Here is a 16,980-nt window from a genome sequence, read left to right on the forward strand (position 1 = left end):
TATCAAAATCCCTAGTTGATAACTAGAATTATTTATGCTTAGGAAGAAGTGAGTGACAGGTTGTGTTTAGAGAATGGAAGTTGAGGTATTGATGATGGATTGAGTAGTGTAGTGGATGAAGGGCTTGGTGTCCCCATATCATGATTTGGAATTGAGTTATCATTTTAGTGATGAAGTTATTACTCCCATTGAGAGTATTGATCTCTTCACAATGGCATTCTAGTCCATTGTTGGCATCAACATGATGATTATTTTGTGTAGGATTATACTTGCCATTATCTGCATGATTCATGCTATGAATATCTTATGGATTATAGGAATCTCTCTCTCTCTCTCTCTCTCTCTCTCTCTCTCTCTCTCTCTTCAAAGGTAGCAAAAAGATTGAGAGGTTAGAAGGAAAAATAGGCTTAAGAATGTAGCTTGATATAGTTTGACTATTTTAGCTCCTTTGCCAGTGACACCAACGGGACAGAGGCCTAGAAGAAGAGGTGCTCCTACATGGTGCATGTAGGTTGGAGTCACCCCAAAAGAAGAGCTACTTGCACTAGTGAGGCAATCTTAGGCATATTGGGCCTCCCAAACGGAGGAAGCATAGTGGGTAGAGTATACCCAAACCTTTGCTCTCTTAAGGTGAGACATGTAGCCTTAGCACTATGGTTGGGTACTGTTGGAGGCTTTGAGACTCTTCATCATGTAGGCACTAATCAAAGTGGTTTACCTAGGCCAATCGTTTAGATTTGGTTGAACTAGACAACCTGACCAAGCAGGGCCACCAGCTGTGCCATTAGCCATTGTGATGCATGTGGTGGGGTGTGCGTTATGGCAAATAACTTGAGATGGCACCACTAATTTTCCAATCGATACAACCTCCATCATGATGATGATTATGATGATGATATGAGGTGGAGTTACCAAGAGGAAGGAGAGCGCCCTGTTGATAGGTGCCCATGGTTGGGACCTTCCACCCCTCTGCTTCCAAGTCCATATTGTGATTGTAGAGAAAAGCATGTTCGCATAGGTGTAATGCCTCAGGAAGGTCTCATCCACCGTAAACCATACATTGTAGGTTGCCATTACCTAGGTCCGATACATGTGGCCTTAACTACCAATGCTCAATATCCATAGCACCATGCATCTTAATGTCCACCTCATCTCATAGACTTCCTTGCTTGCCCAACCACAAACACTCTTACGGGGTGTACAAATAAGTGGACATGAAATAGTTTATAGGTATACTTTCGGTGTAGCATTTGACTCATGTTTGCCTTTAAGTACTTACTAGGCGCTTCACACCGGGGTTTGAAAGCATATTTCATGTGGCAAGAGATTTCATGGAATGTTGATATAAGAAATAAAACCAAACTCTAAAAGCTTTGGCAACTTAGATTGGTATAATGTTGAATGCACGAAAATGCAATATATGGGGATATGGCACTCACTAATGTATAGGGAGTGAAAGACCAACATTAACAAGATCTAGCCTAGATTATATCTCCAACGAAATCTTATAACCATTTCTCAAAGTTTCTTAAAGACAAACATATTTAATTGTGATTTCTATTCACTTTGAGCCTATCATGGCATGCATATTATCCTTACACACTCAACCAATAACGTCACATAAATTTGACAACCCGAAAACTATATGAGAATTTTTTCTTCTTCTTCTTCTTCTTCTTCTTCTTCTTCTCTCTCTCTCTCTCTCTCTCTCTCTCTCTCATGGCTAATAACTAATAACATAAGTACATATATGTTAATTGAAATACAATTGATGTATTAATAATTAATGATTAATATCCACTCAATTACATGAAATTATTAATAATTATAGTAAGCATATACAATCATTATTAATACAACTAATACATAAAGGATAATTATATATAATAATTATTAGTTAAAATAATAATATATTAATTAGTATGATAGATTATAGTTATATATTAACGTATATACATAACACATAAATCTATTTATTAATTAATATGTAATCAATTATATAAATGTACTGATAATTATAGTCAATACATATGAAATAGATCTAAATATATAACAATAATGATAATAATAAATATATATAATTATAATTAATTTAAATAATAAATTAATGGTAATTATACATATTAATTAAGTATTAATATATAATATAAATATCAACTATACATATATGTATTGATTATATGTTAAGTATAATTTTACATATAACAATAGTTAATAATTAAATATTAATATGTAAATTGTGTATGTGTGGGTGGGTGTATGTGTATGAATGATACACACATACACATATTTTTCTTTTTGCCTATTCTTGGTTTTACTATGCTTTGTATGGAGGTGCACATGTGTATATACACATATATAGACATGTGTACATGTGTGTGTGTGTGTATGTGTGTGTGTGTCTATTTCTTTCTATTATATCTCATCTTACTTCACCTCATATGTGTATATGTGTACACGTGTATATATATCTATGGACATGTTTATATGCATTGCGTATATATATCTAAGTATATATTGATACGTGGATGTGTGTGTGTATATTTTATAAGTGTGTGTCCATTCTCTCTCCTTTGCTCTCTCTCTCTCTCTCTCTCTCTCTTCATTTTATTTCTCACTCATACATACTTACGTATGTATTAGCATGTATGATATATGCATACATGTGCATATGTGTTTGCACATATATATGCATACTTACATGTGTGTGTGCATATATTATTCATGTCTTTTCATAGTTGGTGTATTTATGTGTGGTTTTAGAGTATGCATACATTGTATGAATATGTTCAATGATTAAGATTACTATCCCATCCTATAATATTCAATTAAAATTTTAACTATTTTTAATAGTATATGTGTATTTGTGGATTTTTTAAAGTATGTACACATTTCATGCATATATCATTTTATTTTATATATCTATTTTTTAAAAAAATTATCTCTCTCTAGCCACATATAATTTTTTGAAAACTCACATTTTCCATTTCCATGATCATATGTTATACTCAATTGAGAGAGAGAGAGAGAGAGAGAGAGAGAGAGAGAGAGTGTGTGTGTGTGTGTGTGTGTATTCTATTGGGTAGGGGAAATGATAGAAAGTAAATATAAACCTCACTCACCCTTCAAGAAAAATCCATATTTATTTCTTGAATACCAAACTTCTCCTTGTGCCACATAAGCTTGGGAGCTTTCTGGTTGGTTCAGGATTTTCAAGGTAAAGCCCTCTATAATATATAGAATAGATTTATGTGGGTATGAGCATCTTTGCATATATGCATACATGTGTGTGTGTGTGTGTGGGCATACATGTATGTACGCTTACATGTATATATATTATTTATGTATTTTTATAAACTACGTGCATTTGTGTGTGATTTTAGAGTATGTATACATTACATGAACATGTTCAATAATTAAAATTATTATCCCATTCCATAATATTCAATGTTAAAAATTTCAACTCTTTTTTAAAAGTGCACATGCATTTGTGGATGTTTTTAGAATATGTACACGTTGCATGCACATGTTCAACCATTAAAATATCATTTTATTCCATATGTTGAGTTAAAAAAGAAATTCATCTCTCTCTCTCTAGTCACATACAAATTTTCAAAGACTCACCCATTCCCTTTCTATGATTATATCCTATATTCAATTAAAAGCGCTCTAGTCATATACAAATTTTCAAAGACCCACCCTTTTCCTTTCTATGATTATATTCTATATTCAATTTTGAGAGAGAGAGAGAGAGAGAGAGAGAGAGAGAGAGAGAGAGAGAGAGAGAGAGAGTGTGTGTGTGTGTGTATGCATGTTCTATTGGGTAGGGAAAATGATAGTAAATAAATATAACCCCCACTCAGCCTTCAATAAAAAGCCATTTTTATCTATTGAATACAAAACTCCTTCTCCTTGTGCTACATAGGCTTTGGAGCTTTTTGGTTGGTTTTGGATCCTCAAGGTAAAGTTCTCAATAATATATAGAATAGATTTATTGAGAGCTTTGCACCCTACATCTCCATATCCACCTTATCTCACTGACTTCCTCGCTTGCCCAACTACACGTACTCTTATGGGGTATACAAATGAGTGGACTTGAAATAGTTTCTAGGTATTCACTCATGTTTGCCTTTACGTACTTATTTTGATATAGACATAATAAAAAAGTGGTGGAAAGCCCCATTATTTAGGTTATATTTGGCACACGTTAATTGGTCATTTGAGTATTGCATGCATGTGCTGAATTTGATTATAGATGGGACAAACAATGATCAACATTTTTTTGTCAAAGGTTGAGTGGCAGATTAGTCATTTGTTTTTTAAATTGTATGTGGATGATGTTGTATCATATTTCATTGCTTTGGTTATTGTCTCACAAATATGGGTCACATAGTTGATAAGAAATTGGTGGATATATATGCTTTTTATGATTTTGGGGGTGTGGGGAAGTTGGAGGGGGGGGGAGACACATCCTTGCTTTGCACAGACCTGCGCTTGTAGAGCAAGCACGGATTGCTAGTCTATTCTATATATTAACGAAAGGTTTTGGGGGAGAGGGGGTTATGTGGCACATGCAAAGCCCCTGCAAAACCTTTTGATGGTTCCACGTGGCCCACCCACTGTTCACATGTAGTCCATGCATGTCCATCATCCACATGCCCACCCACCCAATCCTAGCATGAAGTGTCGAGTGGGTGTGAGGCACGAATTGCCTCGTATAAGTATTAAGAACTCTTCTGTTCGGGCCTGATCCCCGAATCAGGATGTGTAAACTCACAGGTTTTTATAGCTTGGAATGAGACTGATTACACACCAAATGACAGATGCCCACTTTGTAAGTTTTGACCAATCAAAACACTTATTTAAGGGTTGTGCGTCCGCAATCCTTTAAAGTTCACACTAAAGAGGACATGACCTGTTGTTTACCTACGAAATAGGTGAACTCCTCGCTCACGTTTGGACGGGGAGTTTCCCCCAGCTACGAAAGCTGCATGCCCACACTGGCCGGGGTTTGGTTGTCCATCGCCTAAAAGATGTGCAACTGCCGAAAGTTTTAGAAGGATCGCGACAGCGTACTTAACACTGAGAGTCATGGACGCTGCCTTCTCAGCTGCATCAATGCACGGCTCTCTTTCCCCGCCGTCCTGACTGCGGGCCTGCTTACTCGTAAGTGGCCACCTGCTTGCCAGCAGCAGGAATCCATCATTGCATGAACTCACCAGAAAAGCAGAAAGGTTCACCATGGCCAATCCACCTCAACGAATCAACAGCTTTAGCCATGTGGACATGGTCAATCCGGAGGTCCATCCTGGTATTGACTGCACTGCACCTGACATTGAGGATGCAGACTTGATGAAATCCTATTGCAGGACTGAACGAACAGAGGCCGACGTCGTGATCGTCGGTGGCGGGCTTGCAGGCCTTGCACTGGCCCTTGCTCTTCATGAGAGGGATTTCAGCACCAGCCTCAAGGTGATGGTGTGTGAGAAGCATCCAAATCTCCAATCAGACACAGCCACTGTCATTGGCATTGGGTTAAATGGTACGTATCCTATTTCCTTTTTGTCATTTTCTTGAGTACACACAGAAGACATTGATTAAGGAGACACAAACATGACATTGAGCATGGAGACAAAAAGAGGTGACTGATTAAGGACACACAAATGAGAAACACATAAGAACTGTTATTGTTTCAATTGGCAGAGGTACAGAAGAATTTTGGCTACAGTCCAGGTTCAGCACAAACGTTTTGACAAATCTGTCAGTCCTTTATCCGGACACAAAGAGGAGGTTGATTAAGGAGACACAAATATGACACTGATAATGGAGACGAAAAGAGGTGACTGATTAAGGACACACAAATGAGAAACACATAAGAGCTATTAGTGTTTCAAAAGGCAGAGTTACAGAAGAATTTTGCTATAGTCCAGCTTCAGCATAAACAAATGTGTTGACAACCTGTCAGTTCTTGTTCTGTGTTTGTCCTTGAGTATGTCCCCGCAGTTTTCTCGTCTTTCATGTAGATGGGTAATAGAGGTTTACAGGGTCTCCAAGGAACAGAATATGAAAGGGTACCACTGTTGAGTATCCATAGTTTCAAAAGTGTCAATGAGTGTGTACACATGCAATTGATACCAGTCGACATTGTTAGTTCAAATGATCGCCAGCATCTCCAATTCTGTCAATAAGATAGAGGCTACTGCACTGATATTGGCCCAGATGCCCTTTGCAGGTCACATTTGTGATAACTCTGAAGATTTGCCTAAGGACAAACCTTGGATCTAAAGTTGTCAAGATACCCCACTGTATGGTTGCTTTAACTTGTGCCTGTGCCTTCCCTGGGAAACAGCTGCAAGAAATTTTGTGTGGATTGGGCACTTGATATTGTCAGTACTGGAATCACCTAACCATTATGAAATTAATATACACACATCTAGCTTTTGGCAATCGCATGCCAATACTCTTTTTTCTTTCTGGGCCTGCAGATTTTGCATGTTGAGATCTGCTAGTTGATTCCAATCCACCAAAATGTGGCATATTTCAATTCATTTGCACTCTTTCAATGATGGCATCCAGGAAGGCTATCAGAATGTAAATCTAAAATTGAACACTTTCCTCTGTTTGTCATGAACAGGTGTTACTGCACTAGAAGGAATTTGTTCAGGACTAGCAAAGGAAATTGCTAACCTTGGCATTTACTCATCGATACTGAAGTATGATATAGTCAGAGATGGAAAAGTAGTATCCACAACAAGCACTAAATTTTCTGAAGGCTCATACATTTGTGTCCGCTGGAAATCAGTACAAGAAAGTTTAGCCAGACATTTAGATCCACATTCTATCCATGGCTCACACAGGCTTTTGCTCTACAAGCACACCAAGGTTTATCTCAGAATTAGAAACTTGAGTTACAGAGAACGAAACTTTCCTGCTTCTAACCTTTGTTGTCACCCACCACTTCTAGGGAGGTGTGAATGCCTATTTTGAAGTAAATGATGGGACATTGGACTCGTCAACCTATTTAAAGATAATAAATACAAAGTTGCTGATTGGAGCAGATGGCATTTGGTCGACTATTCGCAGACAATTGTTTGGTGATGAGCCCAGGTATCTGGACATGGTTGACTGGAATGCTGTAGTCTACAACCCCAACCGTGAGTAAGTAAACAACATATCTCAACAATTCATAGGCAAATTTTAAGTAATTGTTGGATGTATGCCCAAGATGTTATCCCTCGACATTCTTATTCAAGCCTTAAGCCATGGAATTTTAAAGCTGGGAGAAAATGGATGGTTAGGGAGTCCAATGTGCAATGCATAATGTGGTAATAATGGTTGGATGTTGGTGTGGACCATTTCTGTAGATGTGAGCTTAGTTCAGATTGGTAGATATGCATGTAGATAGCTTACCATGGATTGAATAGTGTGGCCTGGCTGCTAGATAGTCCTGAGAGTGCAAGTGGCAGGCTCATCGAGCTTTGCAACTGGTTATGGTGGCTTCCATTTCTCTCCTCTCTATGGGCCCATATGCAGCCAGATAGTCATTCTGTACTACAGGATGAATGTAAGAGCACAAAAAATAATTCTCTAGCTCCATAAGCATTACCCTGAGCATCTTTCTAGAGAGTCCCAAAGATCATACGGTCATGGATTGTTGAAGTTTACTACCTAATTCTCTTTGCTGCACTGGACTAAGGATGTTGCAAAGGCAAAAAAGTAAAATGTCCATCATTTATTGTAGGGAGCTGTATCCGTCAGATGTACAACAGGCAGTTTGGCCTTAACGACCCATATGTGCAACTAAGTAGAAAAAAGAAACCCACATGGCTGTTACTTAAAAAAAAAATCAAACTTGTTGAAGCCACTAGATAGTAAGAGTGCCTTGCATTGCCGTGCCCAAACAATGATTGAAGTTATGCAAATAACTTCGAACTAAGGAGTGCCACATCATGGATAACAACCCTTACTGATATCATAGAAGCCACCTGCCATAGTATTTCCACTACTTGATGGTAGCTATGCTTGTTGAGGGGAAGATCATTGGAGACCTTAGTTAGCTTCAGAGGAGGGTCTAGTGGGGTGGCCATTGGCTATGCATCATAGGAAAGGATCATGCTTTCAAGATCTTGCTCCATGGCCATGTGCCATGCAGGATGCTTGCGGGTCTCCTGTCAACTTTTCGGCTTGGATGTAGTATATAATCTATCGTAAAGATAAATATAAATGAGACAATGGGTGCAAGCCTAGTATAGTGTCTAGGATGGTTCGGGAGGAATGATCCGTGAATCTTGCATGGTTTGTTGGTACTAGTGAGGTAATAGTTCCTTGGGAGTCATGGAGTAGATGACTCTGTATAGTGTAGACATGTCAAGGGCTAGATGTAGATTTGGGTCAAACTACAACATTGTAACAGTAGTAGGTGTAGAAGAAGTAGAAGGTCAAGAAGTGTAGCCTTAGGTATTTGCATAGTTCCATCTTGTAAAAAAACAACATACCAAAATTTTGTTTACATGAGGATCGTACAAACAATAAGCTTTGGCTTTGAAATAATAGCTTACAAATGTAAGTAGCTTAGCTTTATGCATTGTCTTATCTCTCTAGGTATCTGGGTTGTGTGTGTGTATATGCACAACAGTCATAGACTTGAAGGTAGGAAACGGAAGGGCGAGGGTCATGGAATTCCTTGAAGGGGGTCTTTTAGGGACCCTCACTGTTAGGTACCTAATAGGAGGTATTCTGAACTATTAATTGCTTCCAACTAGAGGCAATCATGTAGCTTAGTTGCAAATATCATGGAGCATGCCATATTCATAACTATGTGATTCCTATGCCCAACCACTCATTATGAGATGGGGAGCTGGTGTTGAATGCCAAGTTCATTTAAGAACTTGGTAAACTTGTGGGAGACAAACTCACCATCATTGTCACTCCTTGCTGTCCTCAAGTAGAGACCCATTTGATTTCGCACCAACCATATCCAAGTAGAGAAGTGGGATCCACTACGTGTTGGTATAGATGATATACCACTCAAGTCAATGTAAATTAACTTTAGAGGCCCCTTTGCTTTGTAAGTTGAGTGCTATAGAATTGGAGTGCAGTGTTGTTTCCCTATGTGATAGGCTCAAGTCATGTCCTTAGCTAGTTTTAGGCATGAAAAAGCGCTCAACCAATTGGTGCCCAATAACTCATAAAGAGAACAATGTGAAGGTGGCCTAGCCTAAAATTCCAAAGGCACTTCTCAACAGAAGGTGGCTTGGTCTAGCCAATGCATGTATGTGAGTAACTTGGAGCCCTGAATGGTTGGTTGTGAGAGAAATTGTGCCATTAGATAGAGGCCATCAAGATGCACTTTGCCTTGAGCCATGACTAGATTGGTCTTGTCATCAATGATCCCAACTATAGTCATTGTGAATAAGACAACTCTCCTTATGAGGCAAAGCTGATGGATAGAAAGTAGATTCCCCCCAAGTTAATGCACACAATACACATTACCCACCATAGTGAGATTTGTGCCTTGTTAGTATTAAACTTGACTTTAACAATGTCTTGGATCTTAGCCAATGTCCAAGGTGTTGTTCCTGCATTGGACATTACCCAATCATTGCCGGCTCATGGGAATAAAGATATCCTCAAGTGGTGACATAGGCTTTGTAGCTCCTTTCCCACAATCCATTTGGCTTGATGATTGCATGCAAGGGTGTGGGCTTCCATGGAAGACTCCTCGATGACAACTTGTAGATGTGCTCCAAGCCCTCATCCTCATGCATCTCTATAGATAAAGGTGGGCTTGTGGACTAAAGTCCATTGATGGTCCAATAGACCTTTTGACATCCCCCTTGGAGTTGAGAAAAGCATGGATTATGATGGTTGTTAGTGGCCACATGACACTAGGGACCCATTGGCCTTGTGAATGAGTGGGCTATTGGCCACCACTATGCGTGCCCTTGGGAGGTTACCAACGACTGGGGTGGAGCTTTTCTAAGGGCGTTGTTGGGCTGGGTACCCTTGCCTTTAGATTGATATTCATTGTTGAAATGGCTTGCCTTGTGGCAATGCTAGCAAAATGTATTTTTCTTGGGTACATTTTGCCATCTTGGTTTTAGGCCTTGTAAAGAAATACTTGAGAACAGAAATTAAACACAAAGTGTACGATGGAACACAATGACAGAACAATAGAACTCAAAGGCAAAGTGTAACTTAGAATGAATGAGGAATGAATGCTAAAAACACACTGTGCAAAGAGTGGATACAAAATCTCAAATCTGTGTCTCAGAATGGACAGAGGCAGAGATGGATTGGAGAGTGTTGTACTCTGAATGAATCTTGAATCACAGCAGGAAGCCTGCGGGAAAGTGATCAGCTGCTGTAAATGACTGAAAACAGCAGTGTAGCCTGTTCGTCACAAAACACAGGTCTGAACCTGATATAGACTAATCTGATGAAGTATGCAGCAGTTCCCAGGCAGGCAGCAGCTCCCAGATGAAGTGTAGGTGCAGGGCAGCAGGTTAAGGCAGCAAACACAGGCTGCAGATGATTAGGTGACAGCCAAATAATGACGTCAGCAGCAATACAGCAGGGGTGAGCAGTAAACACAGCCATAGATGCAGTCACTCGGCTGTAGGCAGCTCTGAATAGGCTGGAGCAGATAGTGTGCAGCAAACATAGCAGTCTAGGAGGGCTGAACAGGGTGCTTGACTGATGGATAGCACCACGAACTGAGATATCCTCCATGAGAGATATGGACAGCAGTGGAACAGGGCACTAGCTGAAGATGAATTTGCAAAACAAGGATAGAGCAAGTGGTCGGGCAGCCTCCTATTGATATATGTGGATTCTCCCAAAAGTTTAGGTGTTTGCTTATGGGACACAAAACCTTTGGTAATTCTGAGTTTTGGGGCTGTTTTAAGTATTTCGCCTTGTTTACCTTAACAAGCATGACTAAGTGTTACCTTGCTCCTCATTAGTCTTTTTGGATTGGGCATAGTTCTTGTCTTTTGCTTGCTTCCCCTTCTAGGGAGAGGAAAGAAGTATCCCCTTTGAAGATGGCAAAGAGAGACATGAACTCATTCAAATAGTCATGCATAATGTAACAACTAGCACTCAAAGTCATAGAATGTTGGCAATTAAGACTTTTAAATAACTTTGTACTTTAGTGGCAACTTGTTTCGGAACAAGGTGATTTGGTCTTCGTTGGACTTGAGAGGTTTAATGTTGTAAACTTGGCATGTAATTGCCAATACTTGACTAGTGTGACCTTAAGTCATCCTAGCTAGTCTTTTGGATTCTTGGAGCTCATGATCAAGGTTGATTTGGTGAGTCCTATCATAAGATGTAGAGTTGTCAGTCAAGCATGGCCATTGGTTAGACTAGATCAAAGTTGATAGAACTCATGTGGTGGGAGGATGTGCTTGATGAATGACAACTAGACCATCTACGCAAGCATTCAAATCAACCAATATCTTTTGTAACCATACCATCTCACACATTGCCATAGCAGTACCTTTGTACTCAACCTCTGCACTGGATAAAACAACCATAGATTGCTTCTTGTCACTCCAAGTAACTATTACACTCCCAAGTGAATCTAAAGCCACTCATAGATCTCCTATTTAATATGCTACTAGGCCAGTTTGTATCTTTGTATCCAATGACTTGTATTTGTAGATCCCTATCTATCTCATTAAAAATTCCATAGTGCAAAGTGGACTTTGTATTCTCATAACCTGCTAATTACTCCATGTACATCTCTTTTTGTAAGTTACCATGCCAAAAGGTATTCTTTACATCCATCTAATGTAAAATCCAACCTTTGGTAATTGTTGTAGCAATCACATGTCTAACAGTTATTATCTAGCAATTGGATTGAATGTCTGCTTATAAACTATGCCATATGTTTGAGCATAGCCTTTAGCAACTAGCCTTGTCTTACACTTGCTAACAAAGCCATTTGCATTGTGCTTAATCTTATAGATCCACTTACAAGTTACAACCAATAGAGCTTTCCAACCCTTAAACAATGACACTAAATCCCATGTGCTATTGTTCTCTAATGCAACCCTTTCCTCATTCATAGTTGCCTTTCTAATGTGCATGAGCAATAACCTCTTGAAAGCATGTGGCCTTTACATCCTCAATGACTTTTATCATGTGAGATTTGTGTACCACTAGATTGCTCATTGGAGCCTTTACATTACTATTTGTGGTTTTCTCGCACTTGGTGTCTTGACAATTGGGATATCAATTTGATTATCTAAACTTTCTGAACCACTAAAATTTCCGTTAAGAAATGAATGATTAGTAGATGCATCGTTAAAGATTAGAAACTTTCTTTTTTCTTTTGTTTGCAACAAGAGTTAGCATTTTTACATTTCCAACTTTAATTAAAGATACTTCTAAAAATGTAGGACTACTTAATCATCTAGAGTAAGGATTGATTATAGTTTCACTACTAGATGGATTATAAATGCCATGAACCATTATTTTTTTTGTAAAAAAACCATAGGAGAACAAAAAGGAGATGAGCTAGGTTAAATCAACCCTTTTTCTAATAACTCATTTACTTGACTCATAATCTCCTCTTGCTATGTTGCACTGACTCTGTAGGGTAGCTTATTAGGTGGGCTACTTCTAGAGATAAGATCTATGCTATGATCTTCAGGCCTTTTAGGAGACCGTGGAAGTGACTGAGAGAAACAATCAACATATATTTTCACAAGAGAAATGCGATTCCTCTCTTAACTTTAATATGTTTCCAACATTTTTATTATAAAGCTTATCCTTGGTAAACTTGAAAATGCGATTTTTCATTACTTTTATGGTAGTAGCCGATACAATAGGGATAGATTCTCCTTTTGAACTTTACATCAAGTGTATGGATCTTGCCCTTATGTTGGATATTGATCACTTTGGCATATGAATCAATCATTACATGTGTACAGTGTCACCATTGCATACCAAGCAAGACATCACAACCTTCAACTGGAGCTATAAAGAACTCTTTGTTTTCCACATATCCGTGAATGTGCAATTGAAGCTTTCCAATGAGTGATGTCACATGCTCTACATGGCCCTTGTATGCCATTTCAACTTTCCCCATGGGTCCCATTTCATTCTCTCTAATACCTAGACGGGATGCCATGTCTGTAGGGATGGAGTTGGCTCGTGCTCCATTATCAAAGACTATCAATGTATGCTGATCTTTGATTTTGCCCAATGCTTTGCATAACTCAGTAGCATTATCATTGGGTTGATCACTAACAACATCGGGCACCAATCCAACTGATGTTTTGGGCTTCCTACCCTTAGGATTTCCTTGATTTTTCGATTTTCCAGCTTGTTGCCTGTGGGGACAGTCCTTTGCAATATGACCCTCCTATTCACAAATGAAGCATTTATTTGTTAATTCCCTACACTATGCCAATGATTTCCAACCCTTTGCTGTTTTGGGCTCTTTTCAAGTTGGTTTTCAGATTTGTTCCTTTTCTTAGTCTTAGACAACTTTTTATTCAGCTTTTTTCCACTCCCATGGAAGCCCGAATCCTTCTCACATAGCAAACTATGTGTTGTAGCAGCAATCTCTATGAGTTGAGACATGCTAGACATGGTGGATTTTATGCAAAAATCCTCGACTCCTTTGGGCAGCCCACATATATATTTTTCCACTTGCTCATGAAGGGGTACTAGACAATAAGAAGTGATGAACAACAATACATCCCAAAACTTATTGTATTGCTCTAAATTCTTACATTCCTTTGCATCAAGCTTATTCCAAGCTGCCATGGTGTCCACCTCAAAGGTACTTGTCAACCAATTCGATGCAAACATTTGCTTGAGTTGTACCCATATTAATAGTGCTCTACCTTCCATGAAGAGGATGGACCACCACTGCAATGCATTTTTCTTCAAGAAAGTGATTGCCTTTTAAAATCTTAGAGGATTTGGTGAAGTTTCCCCTTAAATGGAGAGGTTTACCACATGAGGAAGCTTGTTGGAGGCCCAATTCCATATTAGATGAGTTTCCTTACTTACGAGACACATTGGTGGTTGAGGCTTATTGACTATGGAGCTAGTTATGGTGCAGACAGGGACTTGACAACAGACTGTTTTAGAACAGTTTTTATGCTTAGTGGTATGCTTAGTTTGGATACTTCTACCGGAAGTTATGGCAAATTTGGCTCAGCAGGGTTTGTTCTTACAGCAAGCTGTCTACTTCATTTTGATTTTATCATTTGAAGACTTTAAGGCTCCAAGTACTTTTGAAGCACTCATGATCATGTATATACCTGAGGCCTACTTTCATTTCTTCATTTCAATCCATATATTTTCATCTTTCATTCATTTTTCCATTGTAAAGCTGAAAACAGAGTGGTACTCTATTCTATCCATCCTTTTCTAATCTTTGTAAGTTTGTTTTTGAGGGCAAAAACCCTTGGGATGGGATGGATTGTAAGAAGTTAGGAAGAATAGTGATTTAGTATGTAAATAATAGTAATACCATGCCACACTGACATAGGTATAAAAGGAGGGGGCATGTAATTTTTCTAATCTTTTGACACATTCTAGTCTTTCTCTCTCCTCGTCACTCTCTCTTTTTTGCACTCTTTGATGTCTCTCTTCTGCAGTCTTCTCTCTCTTCTTTCTCTCTCTCCAGTTCACTTCTTGACATACATCGAATTATGCACATTTTCAGCCATACTCGAATACATTGGACCTTGCACACCATGCATTGGTTGTTGCATACCATAGGGAGTTGTGCTATATATTCCAGTATGTGGTCTTTGTCTAATCATTGCATGAAAAATCGTGTTACCACCAAAGTATCCTAGCCGTTCATCATTGCATGCATACCCGGCTCTTCAAAATACATTGGTACGACCTTGCTCTATAGATACCAATTGTTTCTCTTCATTGGCTTCTTTGGGAGCTTTATGTGAAGGATTTGGTACTATCTTCGGTGTACCTTGCTGTATCGAAGGTATAGAAGATGGCTTCTTCCTCTTGCCCTTACTGTCCTTTGTAGGAGCATTTAAAAATTGAACAAACTAAGGATCCTTTGCTAATTCAGCAAAAAGATTTGTTTCTATTCTCATCCGATTCTTGAAGTGGTCATCAAATTTCTCTTCATGTTGCTGGTCAGCAGCCTCATTTTACTTCGAAGGCCTTGCATCTTATCCGACATCAACATTTTCAGCTTGCTGTCCATCATGTGAGCCTTGTCCAAGGTTAGACATTGCATTTCCTTCTTCCTTATGTAAATGTCCCTACTGAAAGGCAACATCATTGCTTGATTTTATCTCACTGTATGAAGACATCTTGCTGTAATTACTCAGCTGAGCGTAAAAATCAGCACTAGCTATCATGAGAACGTGTATTTTTGAAACCTCACTTAACATGTGGATTAATTTTTAATCACATGATTAAGTAAATATTGCACATGTGAGGTGCAACTGGGGTTAAAGTAAATTTACGAGCTCGAGACTCGAGGAAATCATGGGATATCAAAGGCAAAAGTTGCTATAAGTTATGCTGCATAGGTACTTGTGGTATCTGGTGTCAGTTGTTGGCCTAAGTCATTCATTTGGCCATAAGTGTTAGTTGATGACATTAGAGAAGTGACGTTTAATGGTACCTAATGTCAATCTGATGGTCAAAGATGGCGCAGAGATACTCGGGAGTGGAAGATGCCTAGCCAATTTAATTATTGGTCATTTTTTCATGGCACCGAAATAATTATTAGATTAATTTTCAGTATTTAAAGACTGAAAATTAATGTTTAATTATGGATAATACTAGAAAAACCATTTGGGAAGGCTGTCACTTGTCAAAAATGCCCATGCAAGACTGAAAAACGTCTTTAGAGGCTGAAAAGAGGCATTTTTAGTGTATTCAGCCTGCAAGAGAGAGGGAGGAGATGCTGCAGGTCTGATTTGCAGCCATTGGAGGACCTTCTAAGGCAGCCAGGGGCAGGAGAAGACCAATCAACAGCAGGTGACAGTATCTACAAGCTATTGAGACAGGGCAACATCAATAAATGACTGATTTTCTTCAGTTCTTTGCATCTACAAACTGTTGTGGCAGAGCAACAGTTGCATTTGATTGATTTTCAGTCATTCTTCGTGACAAAACTCTGAATTTTCTCTCTCTACAACATTCTCTCTCATCTCCCAGCCATTTCACAGCCTTGCTTCAAAGATCTCAGCATTTGGACCCTTGGAGGTTGAGAAATTGCAAATTTCTCTGTTGTAAACCCTAATTTACAGCAGAAATTAGGGTTTAGCAGCAACCTCGAGAAGCGTGCCAGAAATTGGAAGCTCCAAGACTTAGATTCAACAAGGCTGAAGTTGAATTTCAGCTAAATTCAGGTGGAGGACTAGCCAGTCATTGAATTTGGGACATTTCCATTGTCTATGAAGTGGGTGAAGGCCAATTAAGTGCCCGAATCAAGGGGCAAAATAGATTGAAGACTTGCTGGTCACTTTGGACAGCAAGTGGAGTTTGGATTGTGAAGGGGATTGGGAGAATCCCATTGTAAATCAACTTCTTCTTCAATAAAGCTAAATAAATACTGGAAGGGGCGCCAATTTTGGGGCCAATCGGGTGTGCATTGTCCAAGGTCAGTAGGTAGATTTATATTTTCAGATTTGCATTAATTGTTTGCTGCTGTACTTAAGTTGTAATCAGAGATTTACCACCCATCCACGGAGGAAGACTGGTTACACTAGCACAAAGCTTGGCTTGCAATCAGGTGCCTTGGGCCCACCAAATCAAAGGATTGAATGGTATCGTGGCAATGGAACCATGAAACCGGCCTTCTTTCTTGGATAGGGTGGTAAAACTTGATCAAGCACTTAATTATAGAAATGAATTAAAGAGTATAAATTGAAATGCATTCTTTACCCTAACAATCTTGGGCATTGGATACCTTGTAGGCCCCAAAACTAGTGCCCCTTGCAGTATTTCTTGCACTTGAATTCCTAATGG

The 16,980-nt window shown here is 38.9% G+C and overlaps 1 protein-coding gene across 2 annotated transcripts in view; it reads left to right on the forward strand.

Moving 5' to 3' along the window:
* Positions 1 to 4,959: 4,959 nt before the first annotated feature.
* LOC148029696 (zeaxanthin epoxidase, chloroplastic-like) overlaps positions 4,960 to 16,980 on the forward strand; it is a 30,661-nt gene continuing 18,640 nt past the window's right edge. The window contains exons 1-3 of one of the 2 annotated variants that reach the window (XM_087685985.1): positions 4,960 to 5,542; positions 6,635 to 6,882; positions 6,965 to 7,158. In XM_087685985.1, coding sequence (XP_087542111.1) covers positions 5,242 to 5,542; positions 6,635 to 6,882; positions 6,965 to 7,158 — 743 coding nt within the window. In that variant the 5' untranslated portion in view covers positions 4,960 to 5,241. The remainder of the gene's footprint in view (positions 5,543 to 6,634; positions 6,883 to 6,964; positions 7,159 to 16,980) is intronic. The other variant, XM_087685984.1, reaches the window with a different exon arrangement.

This window comes from Lygodium microphyllum, chromosome 10 (genome assembly GCF_053477565.2).
Source record: "Lygodium microphyllum isolate KBCC chromosome 10, Lygodium_microphyllum_v1.1.10, whole genome shotgun sequence".
Lineage (NCBI taxonomy): Eukaryota > Viridiplantae > Streptophyta > Polypodiopsida > Schizaeales > Lygodiaceae > Lygodium > Lygodium microphyllum.